Source organism: Prunus mume, linkage group LG4, assembly GCF_029339155.1.
Source record: "Prunus mume cultivar Tortuosa linkage group LG4, ASM2933915v1, whole genome shotgun sequence".
NCBI lineage: Eukaryota > Viridiplantae > Streptophyta > Magnoliopsida > Rosales > Rosaceae > Prunus > Prunus mume.
This window is the reverse complement of record NC_142701.1, coordinates 20,831,101-20,855,872: the sequence shown is the minus strand read 5'-3', so window position 1 is coordinate 20,855,872 and position 24,772 is coordinate 20,831,101. Positions and strand designations below refer to the sequence as shown.

Sequence of the window (24,772 nt, the reverse complement as noted above, 5' to 3'; positions counted from 1 at the left end):
TGCCAAACTGGCCATTACTCATACGATGTTGTGGCCTTTTGATCAGATAACAACATCTTGGTGACAGTTTATCTTTTGATCATATAATAACTTCAACCCAACTTATCAATGTCTATGCTCAAAAGCGTATGTGATATAACTGTTGATTCTATATCATATTATATATACATATATATATATATGGGGAGGACTATGATTGTAATTAAAGGTTTTTAGGCCTACTACAACTGAGGAAATATAATCCAAATAAATACAGGTATTCCATAATGCTGAATCCTGGTCAAAAGGCTCACCCCAAGTTATAGGGCGACATGTGTTATGGCCCAAAACCATGATCATGATGAAATGTGTGAATGGCTTCCACGTGGCATCACACGTGTCAAGCATTCAGTTGGTTCAACGTCCTATAAAAACCTTACCCAATTGTGAGATACAGCAAACCAAATTCGAGTTATAAAAACTTCATCTGAATTTCAAGTGTTTTCAAAAAAACAAAGCAAGAAGAAAATGGCTGACAACTCTCAGAAGATGAGCTACCACGCTGGAGAGGCCAAGGGCCAAGCTCAGGTACTTAGCTCACCTATTATTCTCCATTTGTTTTTGCTTTCTTTCTTTCTTTTGTTTTCTATTAAATATATCACATTTATATGTGAATGTGCATTGAGATTGATGTGGGGTGTTTTGTATTGGATAATTTTTCATTTAACAGGAGAAGGCCAGTGGGATGATGGATATGGCTAACAATGCAGCCCAATCTACCAAGGAGACAATGCAAGATGCTGGTCAGAATATACAGGCCAAGGCTCGGGAGTCTGATGCAGTCAAGAATGCCACTGGCATGAACAAATGAAGCTACTCATGATGATCATTTTCATGACTTTTAATGACTTTATAGATGATAAAACTTTGATTGAGTTTTTTTTTTTTTGGTCAAACTTTGATTTTTATAGACTTTTATGTAATTTGTTTTTCTTTCTTACCTTCCGTTTAGATGAAGGAATTAAAAATTACATAGAATTCTAAAATAACAGAATTTAGATTTCAATCGGTTTAATTTATTATGTCAATTAATAATTTCAGTGTTCGAATTTTGCAAATAACATAAATTTTAGGGAAAACGAATTCTTTCCACTCAATAGAAATTGTGAAACGTCTCTTATGGTTGAAATTAAACTCGAAAATTTTGAGTGCTTAAGTTTCGTACTTAAGTTGCCAAATAATGGAAATATCAAATTATACTCTTCAAATATTCCTGACTTTTAGCTAAACCCCGAGTTATTTTTGTCAATCCAAAGGGAGGGTAATAGAGTAGTATGTAGTATGACCAAAGGAAACCGACTTCTAATAGTATCGTTTGATCATGATGAATTAAGTCATGAGATCTATATAACCAAAACAATTATTCATGTAGAGATTGATGAATATCAATTATGAAAATGCCAAAGTAATTGCATTGGTTTCTTCTAACAAAGATAACATGGTCTCTTTGTTGTTCTAGTGGACTTCATAAATAAATTCTAATAATGACAGTGTATATTCAAACTAGTAACATATCTATTATAACCAAACGTGTTGAGATCCAAGTCTCACCTTTGCCCTAAGGTCTTTAAAGGCAGTTAAATTAGAACATGTAAAGATCGCCTGACCAACATCCAAAAATTTAAAACATCCAACCAAAAAAAAAAGTGCAGTACCTCTCTTGTATCTCGCAAAAGAAAAAAAAGAAGAAGGATAGAAATGAATGGAATGGTAAGTTACGAAGAAGAAGGATGTTGGTTCGATTTGGACGCCAGAACCACAAATAGCATTCGCCAACAACCTATAGCTTCCTAGAGTTAATATTATAAAGTCATTAGGAGTCTTTAGTGAGTTAGCAGACTTATTTTACCCACAAAAGTCTATAAAAATTTATCATTTAACGAAGTCGTTAAAAGTCATTAACTTTTTTTAATACAACCAAACATTAATGATATTTACTCGTGAGATTGAGACCCAATTCGTTGGATTTGGGACTCTTTCATCTCTGATTTCTAAAGGTCTTGTTCTAGGTCTGGTGCCTTCAAAATTTTTGAAATATCCACACCAGTTGACCAAACACATTAAAATGCACTCGCGTCAAGAAACAAGACTCCAGAAATCAGAGATACAAGATAATCAAACCAACACAAAAAATACAGAATGTGAATGAACTTGGGATAACTTTCAAGTAGAAACACTCATTTAATGCTGGTGTATGCACTATTTTTCTTGTAATACGTGGTCACATAACTAAGCACGTGAAAGAAAGTAACATGCAAGAAAAAGCTGGTATATGCACTATTTTTATCGTTATAAGTGGGCACATAACTAAGCACGTGCAAGAATATAACGTGCATGATGATGTATACAATTTGTTACAGGTAAAATGCACTCGTCAAAAAAACTGAAGGACAATATCTCTTTTAACTCATGTACCCAACAAGTCTATAGAATTTACTCATAAGATGTTCTGGCCTTTCGATTAAATAACAATATCTTGTGGATTATGGAACAGTCTTGTGAATTGTAATTAATTAATAATATAATCCAATATTACAAGACTCAACATAACTGTCTCAAAAACCCTCATAATAGCAATTGTCGACATGAAGATGAAACTCAACAGCCTTCCTGGTCAAAAGGCTCACCCCAAGTTATAGGGCAACCCATGCTATGGTCCAAAACCATGACCAGAATGAAGTGTGTGCATGGCATCACACGTGTCGAGCATTCATCTGGTCAAAAATCCTATATAAACCCTACCCAATTGTGAGATATTCATCATCAGCAAATCAAATTTGAGTTATAACAACTTCATCTGAATTTCAAGTGTTTACAAGAAAACAAAGCAAGAAGAAAATGGCTGACAACTCTCAGAAGATGAGCTACCACGCTGGAGAGGCCAAGGGCCAAGCTCAGGTAATTAGCGCACTTGTAAATTGTAATTCTCCATTTGTTTTCGGTTCTTTCTTCTGTACTCTTTTAGATTGATGTGGGATGTTTTGTATTGGAAAATTTTGGATTTAAAAGGAGAAGGCCAGTGGGATGATGGATAAAGCTAACAATGCAGCCCAATCTACCAAGGAGACAATGCAAGATGTTGGTCAGAATGTGCAAAGGCTCGGGAGCTCTGATGATCAAGAATGCCACTGGCATGAACAAATGAAGCTGCTCATGATGATCATTTTCATGACTTTTAATAACTTCATAGAGTTAATATGATGGCAAACTTTCATTGAGTTTTATAGAATTTTATGTAAAAAAATTTTTCTTTCTTATCCTTCTTTTGAAGGAGGAATTGAAAATTGCATAGAATTCTAAAATGATGGAATTTAGATCTTCATCATTTTAAGTTAGGCAATTAATAATTTCAGTGTTCGAATTTATGTAAGTGGAATTTTGCAAATGAAATTTCAGGGAAAAACGAATTCCTTCAATCAATAGAAATTGTGAATGATGTCTTTTTTGATTGAAATTAAACTCGGAAATCTTGAGTGCTTAACTTTCGTGCTAAAGTAGCCAAACAATGGAAATATCAAATTCTACTATTCAATTCCTAACTTTTAGTTAAATAATTAATGTAGGGTAATAGCAGTATGTAGCATGACCAAAAGAAAACGAATTCTAATATTATCTTTAAATCATGATGCATTAACTCATGAGATCTATATAACCAAAGTAATTATTCATATAGAGATGGATGAATATTAATTATGAATTCATTGGGTTTGAGACTTTTTCATCTCTGATTTCTAAAGGTCTCATTCTGGGCCTGGGTGCCTTAAGGCTTTTTGAAATATCCACCAATTGACCAAACACATTAAAATACACTCAAGTCAAGAAACAAGACTCTAGAAATCATAAATACAAGAGAACCAAACTAACACAAAAATACAGAATGTGAATGAACTTGGGGTAACTATCAAGTAAAAAAATTTATATAGAGCTGGTGTATGCATTATTTTCCTCGTAATAAGTGTTCACATAACTAAGCATGTGAAAGAATGTAGCGTGTATGAAAGAGCTGGTGTCACTACTACAAAAAGTGACAAAGACGACCAGAAAAAAATGACGGTCTAAGTGAAAACCGTCGTTGTTTTTTAAAAGACGATGGTTCTATAAAACCGCCGTGTAATAACACCTTAGACACCTAAAAAATGGAGATTCAAATGATTGTTCATAAACAACGACGTACCTAATTAAAAAACCGACGTCTATTTGAAACAGGATTTCCGCAGTGTAAAATCAAAGCAAATAAAGAACGGCAGAAGTTATAAATCGACCGACGAGAAAGTAAAGACGACGATTTCAAAAAAGCCGCCGTTTTTACGCAGAAAATAACACGACCAAGTTTTCGTATAAGGCGCCATATAATTACAAATAAATCCACGGCGGTAAAATACAAAATATCGCCGTATTAAATTAATGTACAACGACGAAAAATAAAAATATATCGACGTCTTTCTCATATAGTTCTACGACGGTATCTTTAAATCTCACCACGTTTGTTTTTCATTTAACGACGTATTATAAAATTTAACGTCGTATTTATTCCCTTTATACGTCATACCTTATATTTAAACCGTCGTCTTAATATGAATTTTTTTTATCAATTTATTTCTTTGATTTTGTTATCATACGTCATACTATATGTAAAGATCGCTTTTTATATAAAAAAACGTCGTCTATTATATGTAAAGATGACGATTTTTATAAAAACCGTATTATATGTAAAGATGACGATTTTATAAAACCGTCGTCTATTATATGTAAAGATGATTTTTATAAAACATTATATGTAAAGATGACGATTTTATAAAACCGTCGTCTATTATATAAAGACAACGATTTTTATTAAAAACCGTCGTCTATTATGTGTAAAGTTGATGATTTTTTAAAAACCGCGTCTATTATGTGTAAAGATGACGATTTTTTAAAACCGCGTCTATTATATGTAAAGATGACGATTTTATAAAACCGTCGTCTATTATATGTAAAGATGACACTTTTTATAAAAACCGAAAAAACCGTCGTCTATTATATGTAAAGATGACGCTTTTTATAAAAACCGAAAAAACCGTCTCTATTATATGTAAAGATGACGCTTTTTATAAAAACCGTAAAAACCGTCGTCTATTATATGTAAAGATGACGCTTTTTATAAAACCGTCGTCTATTATATGTAAAGATGATGATTTTTTTAAAAATGGTCGTCTATTATATATAAAGATGACGTTTTTATAAAAAATGGTCGTCTATTATATGTAAAGATGATGATTTGTTATAATAACCGTTAAATCATGATTTTTCATTTATAACCGTCGAAATTTTTTGTCCCGTTACTTTATCTCTGAATGTTTATTTTTTCGATTTTTAGTGTAGATGATCTCGAAGTATAAACAAACAAGTTTGATGGTTGGATCGTTGAAACTAGTTTCTTAGAATTCGTATGCCATCAAAACAATATATTAACTAACAATTAAGAGTTTATTTATACTTTCGTTAAATATAACATAAGATTTTGTGGTATCTACTAGTGTAAATATTTTAAATTGAAGATCAAATTCAATCATTGTATTCATATAGGGTCAAGGAGTGTAGCGGTAAAAAATCATCAAAATCAGAGTTAAAATAACCGTTAAATCATGATTTTTCATTTATAACCGTCGAAATTTTTTGTTCCCGTTACTTTATCTCTGAATGTTTATTTTTTCCGATTTTTGGCGTATATGATCTCGAAGTATAAACAAACACGTTTGACGGTTGGATCATTGAAACTAGTTTCTTAGAATGCGTATGCCATCAAAACAATATATTCACTAACAATGAAGAGTTTATTTATACTTTCATTAAATATGACATAAGATTTTGTGGTATCCACTAGTGTAAATATTTTAAATTGAAGATCAAATTCAATCATTGTATTCATATTGGGTCAAGGAGTGTAGCGGTAAAAAATCATCAAAATCGGAGTTAAAATAACCGTTAAATCATGATTTTTCATTTATAACCGTTGAAATTTTTTGTCCCGTTACTTTATCTCTGAATGTTTATTTTTTTCGATTTTTGGTGTAGATGATCTCGAAGTATAAACAAACAAGTTTGACGGTTGGATCGTTGAAACTAGTTTCTTAAAATGTGTATGCCATAAAAAAAAATATTCACTAACAATTAAGAGTTTATTTATACTTTCGTTAAATATAACATAAGATTTTGTGGTATCCACTAGTGTAAATATTTTAAATTGAAGATCAAATTCAGTCATTGTATTCATATAGGGTCAAGGAGTGTAGTGGAAAAAATGTCTATTGTATGTAAAGATGACGCTTTTATAAAAACCGTCGTCTATTGTATGTAAAGATGATGCTTTTATAAAAACCGTCGTCTATTGTACGTAAAGATGACGCTTTTTATAAAAAACCGAAATCTATTGCGTAAAGATGACGCTTTTATAAAAACCGCGTCTATTATATGTAAAGATGACGCTTTTTATAAAAAAATATTATATCTAAAGATGACAAATTTTTTTAAAAAGCGTTGTCTTTTAAAACACGCTAAAAAATGGCCGCTTAAGTGAATTCGCGCTCGATAAATTTTCAAATTTTCACCCGTCTTTGAAAATCTTATCTCTCATTAACAAGCGTCGTCTTTTAAAACACGCTAAAAAATGTCTACTTAAGTGAATTCGCGCTTGTCAAATTTTCATATTTTCCCCTCTCTGAAAACCTTTTCTCTCCCTCCTTCTGCACTCTCTAAAACACCCTCATGAAACTCTCTACAAAATCATCAAAAGATCGATATCAATGAAGGAGTTGAGAGATTAAGGTCTTAGCAAATCCATAAGATGTAGAGGATGTTCTGTATTTGAGAATCGAAGCTGGTTGAAAGGTTTGATTTGAAAGTCACCTAATCTCTTAATACCCTTCTATATCTTGCTAGTGAATTCTGGATTAGTCTCTTTATGCGTTTTGGTATGTTCTTTGTATCCTAATTTCAGATTTTGTCTCTCTTGATTTGTCTTTGTTTACATATTTTTTTAATTTCTGGTTTCTTTTTAGATTTTCTGATTTGGTTATCGGAGATGAGGAGGAAGCTTGCATTTATAACTTTTTCTTTGCAGGTTTTCTATGTGAGTCGTATGTTTTTATGTTGTTGAAAATTTGCAGTTCTCGATGGTCTTTTTATGCTCATTTTACAAGTTTTCTATGGAAATATGGACCAATGGTAAAATTTCTCTTCCACCTAATTTTTATGTTTATAATCTTAGCTTTTTTTTTTTCTCTTTGTCATTTTGATTTATTTACAGAGGATGATGGAGGAGACTTGATTATGCATCATTTGTATGTTTGGATGAGGAATGCTTGGATTAGGAGTACGTAGGTCTTGTTAGGAATTATGTTTGTTGTAGAATAAAGATTGGTTAACTATGTAATAACTATTGAATCTTTAAGTTTTATGAAAGAAACTATTTTTGATAAAGCATTATGGTTGGTTTTCTAGTTAAAATTGTTGTATAGCATCATAGGAAATCAAAAGCATTATTGTACGTAAAGATGACGCTTTTTATAAAAACCGTCGTCTATTGTATGTAAAGATGACGCTTTATAAAAACCGTCGTCTATTGTATGTAAAGATGACGCTTTTTATAAAACCGTCGTCTATTGTATGTAAAGATACGCTTTATAAAACCGTCTATTGTAGTAAAGATGACGCTTTTATAAAAACCGTCGTCTATTGTAAAAGATGACGCTTTTATAAAAAACCGCTCTATTGTATGTAAAGATGACGCTTTTTATAAAAACCGTCGTCTATTGTATGTAAAGATGACGCTTTTTATAAAAAGGTCGTCTATTGTATGTAAAGATGACGTCTTTATAAACAATCCACGACGGTTTTCATAAAAAAATCGTCATCTTTACATACAATACACGACGGTTTTATTAAAAATAGTCGTCTTTCCTCCTATAATTAACGATCTTTACCTCTAAACAACGACGATTTTCTTTAAAAACCGTCATCTTTACTGATAAACAACGACGGTGAAAAGCCATCGTAGTTTGAAACCCAAATAGACGGCATGATTTCACGACGGGCAAAAACCTTTTACACGACGGTGGTTTCCCGTCGTCTATTTCGATTTTTGTAGTAGTGTGTATGCATTATTTTTCTCGTAATAAGTGGTCACATAACTAAGCACGTGAAAGAATATAGCATGCATGAGGATGTACAAAACTCGTTACACGTAAGATTTTTTGCGGTTAAAGATAAAATGCACAATTCTCCAAAAACTGAAGGACAACATCGCTTTTGACTCATGTGGCGGATAACCCAACAAGTTTATTAGCATTTATTCATAAGATGTTCTGGCCTTTTAATCAAATAACAATATCTTGTGGATTATGGAACAGTCTTGTGAATTGTAATTAATTGATAATATAATTCAATATTACAAGAATTCCATGATGCTAGAAAAGTAATTTCCATTCACAAAACTCTCTAAGACACCCTCAGAATAGCAACTTTTAAGACTCAACAGCCTTCCTAGTCAAAAGGCTCACCCTAAGTTATAGGGTGGCACGTGCCATGGTCAAAAACCATGACTAGGATGTAATGTGTGCATGGCATCACACATGTCAAGCATTCAGCTGGTTTAAAATCGTATATAAACCATACCCAATTGTGAGATATTCATCATCAGCAAATCAAATTTGAGTTATAACAACTTCATCTGAATTTCAAGTGTTTTCAAGAAAACAAATCAAGAAGAAAATGGCTGACAACTCTCAAAAGATGAGCTACCACGCTGGAGAGGCCAAGGGCCAAGCTCAGGTAATTAGCTCACTTGTAAATTGTAATTCTCTATTTGTTTTGCTTATTTCTTCTATTTTCTTTTAGATTGATGTGGGATGTTTTGTATTGGATCATTTTGGATTTAACAGGAGAAGGCCAGTGGGATGATGGATAAGGCTAACAATGCAGCCCAATCTACCAAGGAGACAATGCAAGATGTTGGTGAGAATGTGCAGGCGAAGGCTCAAGGGGCTCTGATGCGTTAAGAATGCCACTGGCATGAACAAATGAAGCTGCTCATGATGATCATTTTGATGACTTTTAATGACTTTATAGAGTTAAGATGATGGCAAACTTTCATTGAGTTTTATAGAATTTTATGTTTTTTTTTCCTTTCTTACCCTTCTTTTGAAAGAAGGAATATTGAAAATTGCATAGAATTCTAAAATGATGGAATTTAGATCTCCTTCATTTTAAGTTATGGCAATTAATAATTTCAGTGTTCGGATTTATGTATATCAAATTTTGCAAATGAAATTTCAAGGAATAACGAATTCCTTCACTCAATAGAAATTCTAAAATGATGTCTCTTTTGATTGAAATTAAATTCAAAAATTTTGAGTGCTTAACTTTGGTGCTAAAGTAGCCAAACAATGGAAATATCAAATTCTACTATTCAATTCCTAACTTTTATTTAATTAATTAATGTAGGGTAATAACAGTATGTAGTATGACCAAAAGAAAATGAATTCTAATATTATCTTTTAATCATGATGAATTAACTCATGAGATCTATATAACCAAAGTAATTATTCATGTAGAGATTGATGACTATCAATTATGAATTCGTTGGGTTATTTGAGACTTTTTCATCTCTGATTTCTAAAGGTCTCATTATGGGGTTGGGTGCCTTAGGGGTTTTTGAATTATCCACCAATTGACCAAACACATTAAAATACACTCAAGTCAAGAAACGAGACTTTAGAAATCAGAAATACAAGAGAACCAAATTAACATAAAAATACAGAATGTGAGTGAACTTGGGGTAACTATCAAGTAGAAAAATTTATATAGAGCTGGTGTATGCATTATTTTCCTAGTAATAAGTGTTCACATAACTAAGCATGTGAAAGAATGTAGCGTGCAAGAAAGAGCCGATGCACGCATTATTTTTTTGGTAATAAGTGGTCACATAAGTAAGCACGTGAAAGAATATAGCGTGCATGATGATATATAAAACTCGTTACATGTAAGATTTTTTGCCGTTAAAGATAAAATGCACACTTGTCCAGGAACTAAAGGACAATATCGCTTTTAACTCATGTGGCGGATAACCCAACAAGTTTATTAGCATTTATTCATAAGATGGTCTGGTATTTCAATCAAATAACAATATCTTGTGGATTATGGAATAGTCTTGTGAATTGTAATTAATTGATAATATAATCCAATATTACAAGAATTCCATAATGCTGAAAAAGTAATTTCCATTCACAAAACTCTCTAAGACACCCTAAGAATAGCAACTTTTAAGACTCAACAGCCTTCCTGGTCAAAAGGCTCACCCTAAGTTATAGGGCGACACGTGTCATGGTCCAAAACCATGACTAGGATGTAATGTGTGCATGGCATCACACATGTCAAGCATTCAGCTGGTTTAAAATCGTATATAAACCATACCCAATTGTGAGATATTCACCATCAGCAAATCAAATTTGAGTTATAACAACTTCAGCTGAATTTCAAGTGTTTCCAAGAAAATAAAGCAAGAAGAAAATGGCTGACAACTCTCAGAAGATGAGCTACCACGCTGGAGAGGCCAAAGGCCAAGCTCAGGTAATTAGCTCACCTGTAAATTGTAATTCTCCTTTTTTTTTTTTGCTTCTTTCTTCTATTTTCTTTTAGATTGATGTGGGATGTTTTGTATTGGATCATTTTGGACTTAACAGGAGAAGGCCAATGGGATGATGGATAAGGCTAACAATGCAGCCCAATCTACCAAGGAGACAATGCAAGATGTTGGTCAGAATGTGCAGGCAAAGGCTCAAGGAGCTGCTGTTGCAGTCAAGAATGCCACTGGCATGAACAAATGAAGCTGCTCATGATGATTATTTTCATGACTTTTAATGACTTTATAGAGTTAAGATGATGGCAAACTTTCATTGAGTTTTATAGAATTTTATGTTTTTTTTTCCTTTCTTACCCTTCTTTTGAAAGAAGGAATATTGAAAATTGCATAGAATTCTAAAATGATGGAATTTAGATCTCCTTCATTTTAAGTTATGGCAATTAATAATTTCAGTGTTCGGATTTATGTATATCAAATTTTGCAAATGAAATTTCAGGGAATAACGAATTCCTTCACTCAATGGAAATTCTAAAATGACGTCTCTTTTGATTGAAATTAAATTCAGAAATTTTGAGTGCTTAACTTTGGTGCTAAAGTAGCCAGACATTGGAAATATCAAATTCAACTATTCAATTCCTAACTTTTAGTTAAATAATTAATGTAGGGTAATAGTAGTATGTAGCATGACCAAAAGAAAACGAATTCTAATATTATCTTTAAATCATGATGCATTAACTCATGAGATCTATATAACCAAAGTAATTATTCATATAGAGATGGATGAATATTAATTATGAATTCGTTGGGTTTGAGACTTTTTCATCTCTGATTTCTAAAGGTCTCATTATGGGGTTGGGTGCCTTAGGGGTTTTTGAATTATCCACCAATTGACCAAACACATTAAAATACACTCAAGTCAAGAAACGAGACTTTAGAAATCAGAAATACAAGAGAACCAAATTAACATAAAAATACAGAATGTGAGTGAACTTGGGGTAACTATCAAGTAGAAAAATTTATATAGAGCTGGTGTATGCATTATTTTCCTAGTAATAAGTGTTCACATAACTAAGCATGTGAAAGAATGTAGCGTGCAAGAAAGAGCCGATGCACGCATTATTTTTTTGGTAATAAGTGGTCACATAAGTAAGCACGTGAAAGAATATAGCGTGCATGATGATATATAAAACTCGTTACATGTAAGATTTTTTGCCGTTAAAGATAAAATGCACACTTGTCCAGGAACTAAAGGACAATATCGCTTTTAACTCATGTGGCGGATAACCCAACAAGTTTATTAGCATTTATTCATAAGATGGTTCTGGTATTTCAATCAAATAACAATATCTTGTGGATTATGGAATAGTCTTGTGAATTGTAATTAATTGATAATATAATCCAATATTACAAGAATTCCATAATGCTGAAAAGGTAATTTCCATTCACAAAACTCTCTAAGACACCCTAAGAATAGCAACTTTTAAGACTCAACAGCCTTCCGGGTCAAAAGGCTCACCCTAAGTTATAGGGCGACACGTGTTATGGTCCAAAACCATGACTAGGATGTAATGTGTGCATGGTATCACACATGTCAACCATTCAGCTGGTTTAAAATCGTATATAAACCATACCCAATTGTGAGATATTCATCATCAGCAAATCAAATTTGAGTTATAACAACTTCATCTGAATTTCAAGTGTTTTCAAGAAAACAAAGCAAGAAGAAAATGGCTGACAACTCTCAGAAGATGAGCTACCACGCTGGAGAGGCCAAGGGCCAAGCTCAGGTAATTAGCTCTCCTGTAAATTGTAATTCTCCATTTGTTTTTGCTTCTTTCTTCTATTTTCTTTTAGATTGATGTGGGATGTTTTGTATTGGATCATTTTGGATTTAACAGGAGAAGGCCAGTGGGATGATGGATAAGGCTAACAATGCAGCCCAATCTACCAAGGAGACAATGCAAGATGTTGGTCAGAATGTGCAGGCAAAGGCTGAAGGAGCAGCTGATGCAGTCAAGAATGCCACTGGCATGAAAAAATGAAGCTGCTCATGATGATCATTTTCATGACTTTTAATGACTTTATAGAGTTAAGATGATGGCAAACTTTCCTTGAGTTTTATAGACTTTTATGTATTTTTTTTTTCTTTCTTACCCTTCTTTTGAAAGAAGGAATATTGAAAATTGTATAGAATTCTAAAATGATGGAATTCAGATCTCTTTCATTTTAAGTTGTGGCAATTAATAATTTCAGTGTTTGGATTTATGTATATCAAATTTTGCAAATGAAATTTCAGGGAATAATGAATTCATTCACTCAATAGAAATTCTGAAATGATGTCTCTTTTGATTGAAATTAAATTCGGAAATTTTGAATGCTTAACTTTCGTGCTAAATTAGCCAAACAATGGAAATATCAAATTTTACTATTCAATTCCAAACTTTCAGTTAAATAATTAATGTAGGGTAATAAGAGTACGTAGTATGACCAAAAGAAAACGAATTCTAATATTATCTTTTAATCATGATGAATTAACTCATGAGATCTATATAACCAAAGTAATTATTCATGTAGAGATGGATGAATATCAATTATGAATTCGTTGGGTTTGAGACTTTTTCATCTCTGAATTCTAAAGGTCTCATTCTGGGCCTGGGTGCCTTAGGGCTTTTTGAAATATCCACTACTTGACCAAACACATTAAAATACACTCAAGTCAAGAAACAATACTCTAGAAATCAGAAATACATGAGAACCAAACTAACACAAAAATACAGAATGTGAGTGAACTTGGAGTCACTATCAAGTAGAAAAATTTATATAGAGCTGGTGTATGCATTATTTTCCTCGTAATAAGTGTTCACATAACTAAGCACGTGAAAGAATGTAGCGTGCATCAAAGAGCATGCATTATTTTTTTGCTAATAAGTAGTCACATAACTAAGCACGTGAAAGAATATAGCGTGCATGATGATGTATAAAACTCGTTACACGTAAGCTTTTTTGCGGTTAAAGAAACAAAGCACACTTGTCCAGAAACCGAAGGATAATATCACTTTTAACTCATGTGGAGGATAACCCAACAAGTTTATTAGCATTTATTCATAAGATGTTTTGGCCTTTCAATCAAATAACAATATCTTGCGGATTATGGAACAGTCTTGTGAATTGTAATTAATTGATAATATAATCCAATATTACAAGAATTCCGTAATGCTGAAAAAGTAATTTCCATTCACAAAACTCTCTAAGACACCCTCAGAATAGCAACTTTTAAGACTCAACTTCCTGGTCAAAAGGCTCACCCTAAGTTGTAGGGCGACACGTGTCATGGTCCAAAACCATGACTATGATGTAATGTGTGCATGGCATCACACATGTTGAGCATTCAGCTAGTCTAAAATCGTATATAAACCATACCAATTGTAAGATATTCATCATCAGCAAATCAAATTTGAGTTATAACAACTTCATCTGAATTTCAAGTGTTTTCAAAACAAAGCAAGAAGAAAATGGCTGACAACTCTCAGAAGATGAGCTACCACGCTGGAGAGGCCAAGGGCCAAGCTCAGGTAATAAGCTCACCTGTAAATTATAATTCTCCATTTGTTTTTGCTTATTTCTTCTATTTTCTTTTAGATTGATGTGGGATGTTTTGTATTGGATCATTTTGGATTTAACAGGAGAAGGCCAGTGGGATGATGGATAAGGCTAACAATGCAGCCCAATCTACCAAGGAGACAATGCAAGATGTTGGTGAGAATGTGCAGGCGAAGGCTCAGGGAGCTGCTGATGCAGTCAAGAATGCCACCGGCATGAACAAATGAAGCTGCTCATGATGAACATTTTCATGACTTTTAATGACTTTATAGAGTTAAGATGATGGCAAACTTTCATTGAGTTTTATAGAATTTTTTTTTTTCCTTTCTTACCCTTCTTTTGAAAGAAGGAATATTGAAAATTGCATAGAATTCTAAAATGATGGAATTTAGATCTCCTTCATTATAAGTTATGGCAATTAATAATTTCAGTGTTCGGATTTATGTATATCAAATTTTGCAAATGAAATTTCAGGGAATAGCGAATTCCTTCACTCAATAGAAATTCTGAAATGATGTCTCTTTTGATTGAAATTAAACTCGGATATCTGAGTGCTTAACTTTCGTGTTAAAGTAGCCAAACAATGGAAATATTAAATTCTGCTATTCAATTCCTAACTTTTAGCTAAATAATTAACGTAGGAGTAGTAGTAGTCTGTAGTATGACGAAAAGAAAATGAATTCTAATATTATGTTTTGATCATGATGAATTAACTCATGAGATCTATATAACCAAAAGAATTATTCATGTAGAGATTGATGAATATCAATTATGAATTCATTGGGTTTGAGACTTTTTCATCTATGATTTCTAAAGGTCTCATTCTGGGCCTTGATGCCTCAGAGATTTTTGAAATTCCACAAGTTGACCAAACACATTAAAATACACTCAAGTCAAGAAACAAGACTCCAAAAATCAGAAATATAAGAGAACCAAACTAACACAAAAATACAGAATGTGAATGAACTTGGGGTAACTATCAAGTGGAAAATTTTATATAAAGCTGGTGTATGCATTATTTTCCTCGTAATAAGTGTTCACATAACTAGGCACGTGAAAGAATGTAGCATGCATGAAAGAGCTGGTGTATGCATCATTTTTCTCATAATAAGTGGTCACATAACTAAGCACGTGAAAGAATATAGCGTGCATGATGATGTATAAAACTCGTTACACGTAAGATTTTTTGCGGTTAAAGATAAAATGCACACTTGTCCCGAAACTGAAGGACAATATCGCTTTTAACTCATGTGGAGGATAACCCAACAAGTTTGTTAGCATTTACTCATAAGATGTTCTGGTAAGATGTTATGGCTTTTCAATCAAATAACAATATCTTGTGGATAATGGAACAGTCTTGTGAATTGTAATTAATTGATAATATAATCCGATATTACAAAAATTCCATAATGCTGAAAAAAGTAATTTCAATTCACAAAACTCTCTAATAAACTTTTAAGACCCAACAGCCTTCCTAGTCAAAAGGCTCACCCTAAGTTATAGGGCGATATGTGTGGTCCAAAACCATGACTATGATGTAATGTGTGCATGGCATCACACATGTCAAGCATTCAGCTGGTTTAAAATCGTATATAAACCATATCCAATTGTGAGATATTCATCATCAGCAAATCAAATTTGAGTTATAACAACTTCATCTGAATTTCAAGTGTTTTCAAAACAAAGCAAGAAGAAAATGGCTGACAACTCTCAGAAGATGAGCTACCACGCTGGAGAGGCCAAGGGCCAAGCTCAGGTAATTAGCTCACTTGTAAATTGTAATTCTCCATTTGTTTTTGCTTCTTTCTTCTATTTTCTTTTAGATTGATGTGGGATGTTTTGTATTGGATCATTTTGGATTTAACAGGAAAAGGCCAGTGGGATGATGGATAAGGCTAACAATGCAGCCCAATCTACCAAGGAAACAATGCAAGATGTTGGTGAGAATGTGCAGGCGAAGGCTCAAGGAGCTGCTGATGCAGTCAAGAATGCCACTGGAATGAACAAATGAAGCTGCTCATGATGATCATTTTCATGACTTTTAATGACTTTATAGAGTTAAGATGATGGCAAACTTTCATTGAGTTTTATAGAGTTTTATGTTTTTTCTTTCTTTCTTACCCTTCTTTTGAAAGAAGAAATATTGAAAATTGCATAGAATTCTAAAATGATGGAATTTAGATCTCCTTCATTTTAAGTTATGGTAATTAATAATTTCAGTGTTCGGAGTTATGTTTATCAAATTTTGCAAATGAAATTTCAGGGAATAACGAATTCATTCACTCAATAGAAATTCTGAAATGATGTCTTCTTTGATTGAAATTAAACTCGGATATCGTGAGTGCTTAACTTTCGTGTTAAAGTAGCCAAACAATGGAAATATTAAATTCTGCTATTCAATTCCTAACTTTTAGCTAAATAATTAACGTAGGGGTAGTAGTAGTCTGTAGTATGACGAAAAGAAAATGAATTCTAATATTATGTTTTGATCATGATGAATTAACTCATGAGATCTATATAACCAAAAGAATTATTCATGTAGAGATTGATGAATATCAATTATGAATTCGTTGGGTTTGAGACTTTTTCATCTATGATTTCTAAAGGTCTCATTCTGGGCCTTGATGCCTCAGAGATTTTTGAAATATCCACAAGTTGACCAAACACATTAAAATACACTCAAGTCAAGAAACAAGACTCCAAAAATCAGAAATACAAGAGAACCAAACATACACAAAAATACAAAATGGAATGAACTGGGGTACTATCAAGTGGAAAAATTATATAAATCTGGTGTATGCATTATTTTCCTCGTAATAAGTGTTCACATAACTAAGCACATGAAAGAATGTAGTGTGCATGAAAGAGCTGGTGTATGCATTATTTTTCTCGTAATAAGTGGTCACATAACTAAGCACGTGAAATAATATAGCATGCATGATGATGTATAAAACTTGTTGCACGTAATATTTTTTGCGGTTAAAGATAAAATGCACACTTGTCCAGAAACAAGAGATAATATCGCTTTTAACTCATGTGGAGGATAACCCAACCAGTTTATTAGCATTTACTCATAAGATGTTCTAGCCTTTCAATCAAATAACAATATCTTGTGGATTATGGAACAGTTAATTGCAATTAATGGATAATATAATCCAATATTACAAGAATTCCATAATGCTGAAAAAGGTAATTTCCATTCACAAAATTGTCTAAGAAACCCTCAAAATAGCAACTTTTAAGACACAACAACCTTCCTAGTCAAAAGGCTCACCCTAAGTTATAGGGTGACACGTGTTATGGTCCAAAACCATGACCAGGATGAAAGTGTGCATGTTATCACACATGTCGAGCATTTAGTTGGTCTAAAATCGCATATAAACCATACCCAATTGTGAGATATTCATCACCAGCAAACCAAATTTGAGTTATAAAAACATCATTTGAATTTCAAGTGTTTTCAAGAAAACAAAGCAAGAAGAAAATGGCTGACAACTCTCAGAAAATGAGCTACCACGCTGGTGAGGCCAAGGGCCAAGCTCAGGTAATTAGCTCATCTATAATTCTCCATTTGTTTTTGCTTCTTTCTTCTACTTTCTTTTAAATATTACATTATTATATGTGAATGTGCATTGAGATTGATGTGGGGTTTTTTGTATTGGATAATTTTGGATTTAACAGGAGAAGGCCAGTGGGATGATGGATAAGGCTAACAATGCAGCCCAATCTACCAAGGAGACAATGCAAGATGCTGGTCAGAATATGCAGGCGAAGGCTCAAGGAGCTGCTGATGCAGTCAAGAATGCCACTGGCATGAACAAATGAAGCTGCTCACGATGATCAATTTCATGACATTTAATGACTTTATAGAGTTAAGATAATGACAAACTTTGTTTGAGTTTTATAGATTTTGATGTAATTTTTTTTCTTTCTTACTCTTCTTTTGAATGAATGAACTAAAAATTGCATAAAATTCTAAAATGATGGAATTTAGATCTCCATCATTTTCATTTAGTGGTAATTAATAATTTCAATGTTCGGATTTATGTATGTCAAATTTTGTAAATGACATTCAGGGAAAAACAAATTCTAATATTATCTTTTGATCACGACGAATTAACTCATGAGATCTATATAACCAAAATAATTATTCATGTAGAGATTGATGAATATCAATTACGACTCTTGAGATTGAGGCCCAATTCGTTGGGTTTGAGACTTTTTCATCTTTGATTTCTTAAGGCATCTTTTTGGGCTTAGGTGCCTTAGTGCTTTTTGAAATATCCACAAGTTTACTAAACACATTAATGGCATGTTTACTAATCTGTAATTAGATTAGGAGGAATTGAATTGAGGATAAATTGAATTGAGGAGGAGTTTGATTGTGGAGAATTAGATTCTGGATTCCTATTGAAGTTCTTTACTAAACCATATGGATTGAGGAGAATTGAATTTCGGATTTCTATTGAAGTTGTTTACTAAACCATATGAAATTGGGGTAACAGTGATCCAAATTACTAAAATGACCCCATTGTTTGATTAAAGTAGATGACAAATTTTAAAATTTTAAAATTGTGTGAGGATATAATGGGTAACAAAGATGAATTCCTAATAGATTAGTTCCCCATGAATTAGAATACTACTTCCCACCCAAGAATAGAATTTCTCCAAAATCAGGAATTCAATTTCTAATTTTATGTGGGTCCCACTTACTTTTTAAATCCTTGATGTGAAGTAAACACATGAATTCTCCATGGGTGAAATTCCATTCCTTATAAGAATTCCAATTCCTGATTAGTAAACACACCATAAAATGCACTCAGGTCAAGAAACAGAACTCTGGAAATCAGAGATACAAGAGAACCAAACCAACCAAAAAAAAACATGAATGAACTTGGGGTAACTATCAAGTAGAAAAATTTATAGAGCTAGTGTATGCACTATTTTCCTCATAATAAGTATTCACATAACTAAGCACGTGAAAGAATGTAACGTGCATGAAAGAGCTGGTGTATGTATTATTTTTCTCATATTAAGTGGTCACATAACTAAGCACGTGAAAGAATATAGCTTGCATGATGATGTATAAAACTTGTTACAAGTAAGATTTTTTGCGGTTAAAAATAAAACGCACACTTGTCTAGAAACTCAAAAACAATATCGCTTTTAACTCAGTGGTGGAGAATAACCCAACAAGTTTATTAGCATTTACTCATAAGATGTTCTGGCCTTTCTATCAAATAACAATATCTTGTGAGTCTTGCGAATTGTAATTAATTGATAATGTATTTTTAGGCCTAGTAATGAAGGAAATATAATCCAGTATTATAAGAATTCCATAATGCTGAAAAATGTAATTCCATATTCAAAACTGTCAAAACCCTCAGAATAGCAACTGCCGATGAAGATAAGACTCAACAGCCTTGTCCTGGTCCAAAAGGCTCATCCCAAGTTATAAGGCGACACGTGTTGTGGTCCAAAGCCATGAAATGTGTGAATGGCTTCCGCGTGGCATCACACGTGTCGAGCATTCAGCTGGTCAAAAATTCTATATAAACCCTACCCATATGTGAAATATTCATCATCAGCAAATCAAATTCGAGTTATAAAAACTACATCTGAATTTCAAGTGGTTTCCTCCAGTTTCCAAGAAAACAAAGCAAGAAAAAAATGGCTAGCAACTCTGAGAAGGCGAGCTACCACGTTGGTGAGGCCAAGGGCCAAGCTGAGGTAATTTTCTTCACCTATTATTCTCCATTTGTTCCTGCATTTTTTGGTTGTTGAATATTACATAATTTATATGCGAATGTGCATTGAGATTGACGTAATTTTGGATTTAACAGGAGAAGGCGAGTGGGGTGATGGGTATGGCAAACAATGCAGCCCAATCTACCAAGGAAACAGTGCAAGCGGCAGGCCAGAATGTGCAGGCCGCGGCTGTAGGAGCTGTTGATGCAGTCAAGAATGCCACTGGCATGAACAAAAAATGAAGCTAGCTGCTCATCGTGATCTCAATATGAGCATTTGCAGTTTTTTTTTTTTTTTTTTTGGGAGCTTTCTAGTAGTTGCTTTCGATTTCTGTCTTCTAAACAAGGGAGCTCTAAGTCCTCTTGAGTTCTCATCATCTGGGTGTGCACTTTCGTTCACACTTGGTTTCTGTTTTTGTTTTCTTTTTCTTTTTGTTCATGTTTATCTCCTTTGAACAAGGATAGTGGGCTCTGCCTATTGTAGTTCTCACCTAATTGAATCAGAAGCTGTTTTTAATCCCATCTATATGTTCAAGATTGGTCTTTTGTTTATGCAGATGAGCAAAATCCGACCTAAGAGTTTCTGAAAATTAAAAACATAAAAAAGAAGAAGATATAAATTAATTAAGCAAGTGCGACAACTCATAATTAAGAGAAGCTACTTTTGCATGGTAGAATTTTATTGACAATGCAGGATGAAAATAAGTAAGAAAATCAAGCTATATCCAAAGAATTAGGCGAGTATCCCTACACATAAGGGCGTAGTGGTCATCGGATTACCTAGATAGCCTACATTCTCAACCTTCTCTCGTAGGACTACTTAGGTAGCCCACCTTCTCATTTGCAAACGAAAAATAAAAAAACTTGCCACCGTTAGAGTGGCCCCATCTCTCTAAGAGAAACCACTTAACTATAGAACAATATCGTGACTATGTGGAGCTAAGTAGCTTTCCCACATCAAAGAAATTTCTGTGACCTTCTTCTGTGAAATTAAAGTACCATAATTTGTTGAAAATTAAAGCACTTTTGTCGAGAAATATCTAGAAAAATCTAGATAAGATCACCGACCTAGCTAAAGTCTACATATGCCAGAAGTGTCATATGAAATATCCAAGATGGTACTATTAGATTGATAATACGATAAAAACTAGTGGAGACCACAAAGTTGTGGTTAAGAATGTAGCAGCAGCTCGGCTGAAAATGTGTGGTTAGGATTAGGAACAAAACAAGCCCAAGTAGGTGGAGCTTGGGCATGTCGGCTGCTGTCATCTGTAAATGAATTTGGTATGTTTATTTTAAAATAAATTAATCCATAATTACATTAAATTACCTTTATTAGTGGGAGTTAAATTTCCATTAATATGACTCAACTGCTTTATGCTGGTTTTAAGTCCATTAACGTCTTTCTTGGTGGTTTATTATATATACGACTCATACGCGATTCATCTCAAGAATCGTTCCAAGCTACATATTGTATTTTTCGTGTAATATTGTTCTCTTATTTTAATTTGTTCATAAACAATTTAAAGACCTTTTCATCTGCCATTGATGTGAATAATAATAAGGCTTATAGATTCTATGACTTAAAGAACCATGTTGTATTGAATCTAAATGATGTTGTTTTTTTAAAAGATAAATTCTCACATAAATTGAGAAATTGTGGGGACTCAAGTTCTAGTAATACATCTTTCCCATAAATAATAAACCTAGAGATATAGACAGGGGCGGATCTATTAAGGCGCAAGGAGGTGCAGCTGGACCTCCGGAAAAACCATCAGAAGGTCTTGAATTGCAAATTTCTCACAGATTACCTTATTTCCATTTTCAACATTTAAGTAAATGTCTTTGTTTTTACTTTTATTTATTTTTATATTACTCCATTTACTTAAGTTTACAATGTAAATAAGAAAGTACCCCATTTGGATTCAAATAAAAATACTAGAAAATTAAATTCCACCAAATCAAAATATGAAAATTCGATTTTAGTGCAAAATACGATTTAGGCTAAAAATGATGGCTCATTAGTCAATATATACTTCATACTAAAATCCCATAAAATCAAGTTTTCTTATTTGATGTATAAGGAATAAAAGCAAAAATTATCTTAAGAAAATGATTATTAAAACCATTTTCATACTTAATATTCTTGCACCTCCGCTTAAAAAATTTGGGTCCGCCAATGGGTATAGAACATTTTTAACCAACTTAGAACCAAGGAAGAGTAAGAAAGAACGAATTGCCAAGGATTTTGGACCTAACTTTCACACTTGGTTTTTGTTTTTTGTTCATGTTATCTCCTTTGAACAAGGAAAGTGGGCTCTGCCTATTGTAGTTCTCACCTAATTGAAGCATAATCTTTTTTCATGTGCTGGTGTTAGAATTATCTTCATCCTTTACTTCGATTTAATCCCATCTATATATTCAACTAGACAACGATAGAATCGTGACTGAAAAACCGTCGTCTGATGCCTTTGTAAGAGACGATGGTCACCTATACGACGATTATGCGTCACATACGAGGACTGCACTGTGTCTAGCAATATCTAGAAAAATCTAGATAAGATTACCGACCAAGCTAAAGTCTACATATGCCAGAACAGTCATATAAAGTATCAAAGGTGGTACTATTAGATTGATATGATAAAAACAAATAACCACAAAGTTGTGGTTAGAAATGTAGCAGCAGCTCGGCTGAAAATATGTGGTTAGGAACAAACAAGCCCAAGTGGGTGGAGCTTGAGCATGTCGGCTGCTGTCATCTGTAAATGAATTTGGTATGTTTTTTTTAAAATAAATTAATCAATAATTACATTAAATTACCTTTATTAGTGGGAGTTAAATTTCCATTAATATGACTCAACTGCTTTATGCTGGTTTTAAGTCCATTAACGTCTTTCTTGGTGGTATATTATGTATATATATTATTAGCTATAGCTTGAAAAAGAAAAGAGATAGAAAAGCTACAGCCTTCTTCCTCTTCATCCCTATGAAATTCTCTCTTTCTTTTACTTTATGTATTGAGATTTCTAAGCAACAGTCAGAAAGGTGTTTGTTACCTTTTCTAACTATTTACACAAATTGGCGTAGAGTCGGGAAACGTCTTAAAGAGAGCAACGTAGTACGCAATCGTTCCAAGCTACATATTGTATTTTTCATAATATTGTTCTCTTATTTTAATTTGTGCATCAACAATTTTAAGACGTTTTTATTTGCCATGGATGTTAATAATAAGGCTTATAGATTCTATGACTTAAAGAACCATGTTGTAATTGAATCTAATGATACTGTTTAAAATTAAAAAAAAAAGATAAATTCTCATTTAAATTAAGAAATTGTGGGGACTCAAGTTCTATTAATGCATCTTTCCCATAAATAATGAACCTAGAGGTATAGAACATTTTTAACCAACTTGGAACCATGGAAGCTTAAGAAAGAACGAATTGCCAAGGATTTGGACCTAATTTTCATGTTTATACCTTAGAGCAGGATCCGACCACTCTCCAATCAAATATAATATTTTTTTTTATGTTCAGATTTATTTCGTTAATTTTTTTTTAATCTTTCATATTATTTACTTATGGTTTTACAAGATTTTATTGTTTTGTAGTTTTCGCTAATATGCTGCTCTGGTGCTTCCATTACAATCACATCTGTAAATGTACAATCATACAATATTTCAGTGAGTTTGAATTAGCATGTGCCTTCTTTATGTTGTCGGCCACCTATATTGGATACACATTCATATAGAAAAAGTCACCTATATTGTCTAACTTCATGTCGCCAGTTCTACATCACCCAATAAAAATCATGTGCACAGTGAGATCTCGGAGATATGGTACCTACCAAGATTTAGATTCAACTACACAAAAAATCATTTCCATTACCCTATTTTCCATCAATATTTTCTCAACTCAAGAATTCCAACCATCACTAGTAATGTATGAATATGTCAACATTAATCAAATAATTAACAACACGTAAACATCCAATATCAAGAACATTATAATATCAAGCTATGATGTAGTATTCACGAAATTTAATTAAATCAATCCCTGTAAAGGCCCCCAAGAAACTCCTACCTTGATTCCAAAGCTAGCTCAAAGTTTAAGAAAACACAAGTTAGGCCCTATATCTCCTCCAAGAATTCATCACCTCTCTCTCTCTTTTTCTCTCTTTTACTTCCTCTCTCATTTCTTTCTTGTTTCTAACTCTTATTTCAATTCTAGAAGGCCCTATTTATACTAGCATAAGTCGGCAACAACAAAGATCTCATTGGATAATTGTTTGGCGGCTAAGGAAGGGATATGCATGGAAACTATCTTATATAATATAAACTAATATTAATCCTATCACAAAAGTAGATAAAGTAATTAGAAGATTGACACATCAACCCTAAGAGATAAATGATAATGATATTCACTATACCGGGATATAAGAGATGGCCGTAACGTGCTTGCTTTTGAACTTCATCCTAGTAGGGCTGTGTGTTGTTGTTAGAGAAAGAGTTCAGAACTATACGTTACTCTTGTGTATTCTGGAGTTCTGTCACTACCTAGAGGTTCAAGTTGAAAGACACCTTTACTTATACACAATCTTATGATATGTTGCTCAATGAACTTATTTTTAAAATAAATAAGTGGGGATTGTTGAATATGGTATGTTTATTTTAAAATAAATTAATCAATAATTACATTAAATTACCTTTATTAGTGGGAGTGAAATTTCCATTAATATGACAGATTTTTCTTAACTGCTTTATGCTGGTTTT

General features: G+C 32.9%; 7 protein-coding genes, 1 long non-coding RNA gene and 2 pseudogenes across 10 annotated transcripts; 9 read left to right on the top strand and 1 right to left on the bottom strand.

Annotated features, from left to right (window-relative positions):
* Window positions 1-449: 449 nt before the first annotated feature.
* Window positions 450-1,084, top strand: LOC103329628 (uncharacterized). The gene is made up of 2 exons (XM_089050198.1): window positions 450-567; window positions 710-1,084. Exons 1-2 carry the CDS (start codon window positions 508-510, stop codon window positions 848-850), a joined length of 201 nt encoding a protein of 66 aa, XP_088906324.1. The 5' UTR covers window positions 450-507; the 3' UTR covers window positions 851-1,084.
* Window positions 1,085-2,804: 1,720 nt separating this feature from the next.
* LOC103329626 (uncharacterized) lies at window positions 2,805-3,527 on the top strand (annotated as a pseudogene). The gene is made up of 2 exons (XR_016126038.1): window positions 2,805-2,937; window positions 3,049-3,527. The product of XR_016126038.1 is annotated as an uncharacterized LOC103329626 (transcript).
* Window positions 3,528-8,708: 5,181 nt separating this feature from the next.
* Window positions 8,709-9,345, top strand: LOC103329627 (stress-induced protein KIN2-like; annotated as a pseudogene). Its single transcript, XR_016126036.1, has 2 exons — window positions 8,709-8,847; window positions 8,958-9,345. The product of XR_016126036.1 is annotated as a stress-induced protein KIN2-like (transcript).
* Window positions 9,346-10,504: 1,159 nt separating this feature from the next.
* On the top strand, window positions 10,505-11,177 carry LOC103329629 (uncharacterized). Its single transcript, XM_008232125.3, has 2 exons — window positions 10,505-10,644; window positions 10,758-11,177. The coding sequence occupies exons 1-2, from the start codon at window positions 10,585-10,587 to the stop codon at window positions 10,899-10,901; spliced, it is 204 nt and encodes a 67-aa protein (XP_008230347.2). The 5' UTR covers window positions 10,505-10,584; the 3' UTR covers window positions 10,902-11,177.
* A 1,108-nt stretch (window positions 11,178-12,285) lies between these two features.
* Window positions 12,286-12,991, top strand: LOC148918128 (uncharacterized). The gene is made up of 2 exons (XM_089050197.1): window positions 12,286-12,444; window positions 12,556-12,991. Exons 1-2 carry the CDS (start codon window positions 12,385-12,387, stop codon window positions 12,697-12,699), a joined length of 204 nt encoding a protein of 67 aa, XP_088906323.1. The 5' UTR covers window positions 12,286-12,384; the 3' UTR covers window positions 12,700-12,991.
* A 1,083-nt stretch (window positions 12,992-14,074) lies between these two features.
* On the top strand, window positions 14,075-14,761 carry LOC103329630 (uncharacterized). Its single transcript, XM_008232126.3, has 2 exons — window positions 14,075-14,229; window positions 14,341-14,761. The coding sequence occupies exons 1-2, from the start codon at window positions 14,170-14,172 to the stop codon at window positions 14,482-14,484; spliced, it is 204 nt and encodes a 67-aa protein (XP_008230348.1). The 5' UTR covers window positions 14,075-14,169; the 3' UTR covers window positions 14,485-14,761.
* Window positions 14,762-15,872: 1,111 nt separating this feature from the next.
* Window positions 15,873-16,558, top strand: LOC103329631 (uncharacterized). Its single transcript, XM_089050196.1, has 2 exons — window positions 15,873-16,013; window positions 16,125-16,558. Exons 1-2 carry the CDS (start codon window positions 15,954-15,956, stop codon window positions 16,266-16,268), a joined length of 204 nt encoding a protein of 67 aa, XP_088906322.1. The 5' UTR covers window positions 15,873-15,953; the 3' UTR covers window positions 16,269-16,558.
* Window positions 16,559-17,642: 1,084 nt separating this feature from the next.
* Window positions 17,643-18,366, top strand: LOC103329632 (uncharacterized). Its single transcript, XM_008232127.3, has 2 exons — window positions 17,643-17,801; window positions 17,939-18,366. The coding sequence occupies exons 1-2, from the start codon at window positions 17,742-17,744 to the stop codon at window positions 18,080-18,082; spliced, it is 204 nt and encodes a 67-aa protein (XP_008230349.1). The 5' UTR covers window positions 17,643-17,741; the 3' UTR covers window positions 18,083-18,366.
* A 1,471-nt stretch (window positions 18,367-19,837) lies between these two features.
* On the top strand, window positions 19,838-20,524 carry LOC148918127 (stress-induced protein KIN2-like). The gene is made up of 2 exons (XM_089050195.1): window positions 19,838-19,987; window positions 20,101-20,524. Exons 1-2 carry the CDS (start codon window positions 19,928-19,930, stop codon window positions 20,245-20,247), a joined length of 207 nt encoding a protein of 68 aa, XP_088906321.1. The 5' UTR covers window positions 19,838-19,927; the 3' UTR covers window positions 20,248-20,524.
* Window positions 20,099-24,541, bottom strand: LOC148918126 (uncharacterized). Its single transcript, XR_016126034.1, has 2 exons — window positions 24,084-24,541; window positions 20,099-20,587 (listed from the first exon to the last, which is right to left on the bottom strand). It is a non-coding gene; the product is annotated as an uncharacterized LOC148918126 (long non-coding RNA).
* Between the last annotated feature and the right edge of the window lie 231 nt (window positions 24,542-24,772).

What these genes read in the sequence shown, in the direction of transcription:
- LOC103329630 (XM_008232126.3), top strand. Translation starts at nt 14,170, where the DNA reads ATGGCTGACAACTCTCAGAAGATGAGCTACCACGCTGGAGAGGCCAAG. An exon ending in AGGCCAAGGGCCAAGCTCAG is followed by an intron (nt 14,230 to 14,340) that starts GTAATAAGCTCA and finishes TGGATTTAACAG; the next exon opens with GAGAAGGCCAGTGGGATGAT.
- LOC103329632 (XM_008232127.3), top strand. Translation starts at nt 17,742, where the DNA reads ATGGCTGACAACTCTCAGAAAATGAGCTACCACGCTGGTGAGGCCAAG. An exon ending in AGGCCAAGGGCCAAGCTCAG is followed by an intron (nt 17,802 to 17,938) that starts GTAATTAGCTCA and finishes TGGATTTAACAG; the next exon opens with GAGAAGGCCAGTGGGATGAT.
- LOC103329631 (XM_089050196.1), top strand. Translation starts at nt 15,954, where the DNA reads ATGGCTGACAACTCTCAGAAGATGAGCTACCACGCTGGAGAGGCCAAG. An exon ending in AGGCCAAGGGCCAAGCTCAG is followed by an intron (nt 16,014 to 16,124) that starts GTAATTAGCTCA and finishes TGGATTTAACAG; the next exon opens with GAAAAGGCCAGTGGGATGAT.
- LOC148918128 (XM_089050197.1), top strand. Translation starts at nt 12,385, where the DNA reads ATGGCTGACAACTCTCAGAAGATGAGCTACCACGCTGGAGAGGCCAAG. An exon ending in AGGCCAAGGGCCAAGCTCAG is followed by an intron (nt 12,445 to 12,555) that starts GTAATTAGCTCT and finishes TGGATTTAACAG; the next exon opens with GAGAAGGCCAGTGGGATGAT.
- LOC103329628 (XM_089050198.1), top strand. Translation starts at nt 508, where the DNA reads ATGGCTGACAACTCTCAGAAGATGAGCTACCACGCTGGAGAGGCCAAG. An exon ending in AGGCCAAGGGCCAAGCTCAG is followed by an intron (nt 568 to 709) that starts GTACTTAGCTCA and finishes TTCATTTAACAG; the next exon opens with GAGAAGGCCAGTGGGATGAT.
- LOC103329629 (XM_008232125.3), top strand. Translation starts at nt 10,585, where the DNA reads ATGGCTGACAACTCTCAGAAGATGAGCTACCACGCTGGAGAGGCCAAA. An exon ending in AGGCCAAAGGCCAAGCTCAG is followed by an intron (nt 10,645 to 10,757) that starts GTAATTAGCTCA and finishes TGGACTTAACAG; the next exon opens with GAGAAGGCCAATGGGATGAT.
- LOC148918127 (XM_089050195.1), top strand. Translation starts at nt 19,928, where the DNA reads ATGGCTAGCAACTCTGAGAAGGCGAGCTACCACGTTGGTGAGGCCAAG. An exon ending in AGGCCAAGGGCCAAGCTGAG is followed by an intron (nt 19,988 to 20,100) that starts GTAATTTTCTTC and finishes TGGATTTAACAG; the next exon opens with GAGAAGGCGAGTGGGGTGAT.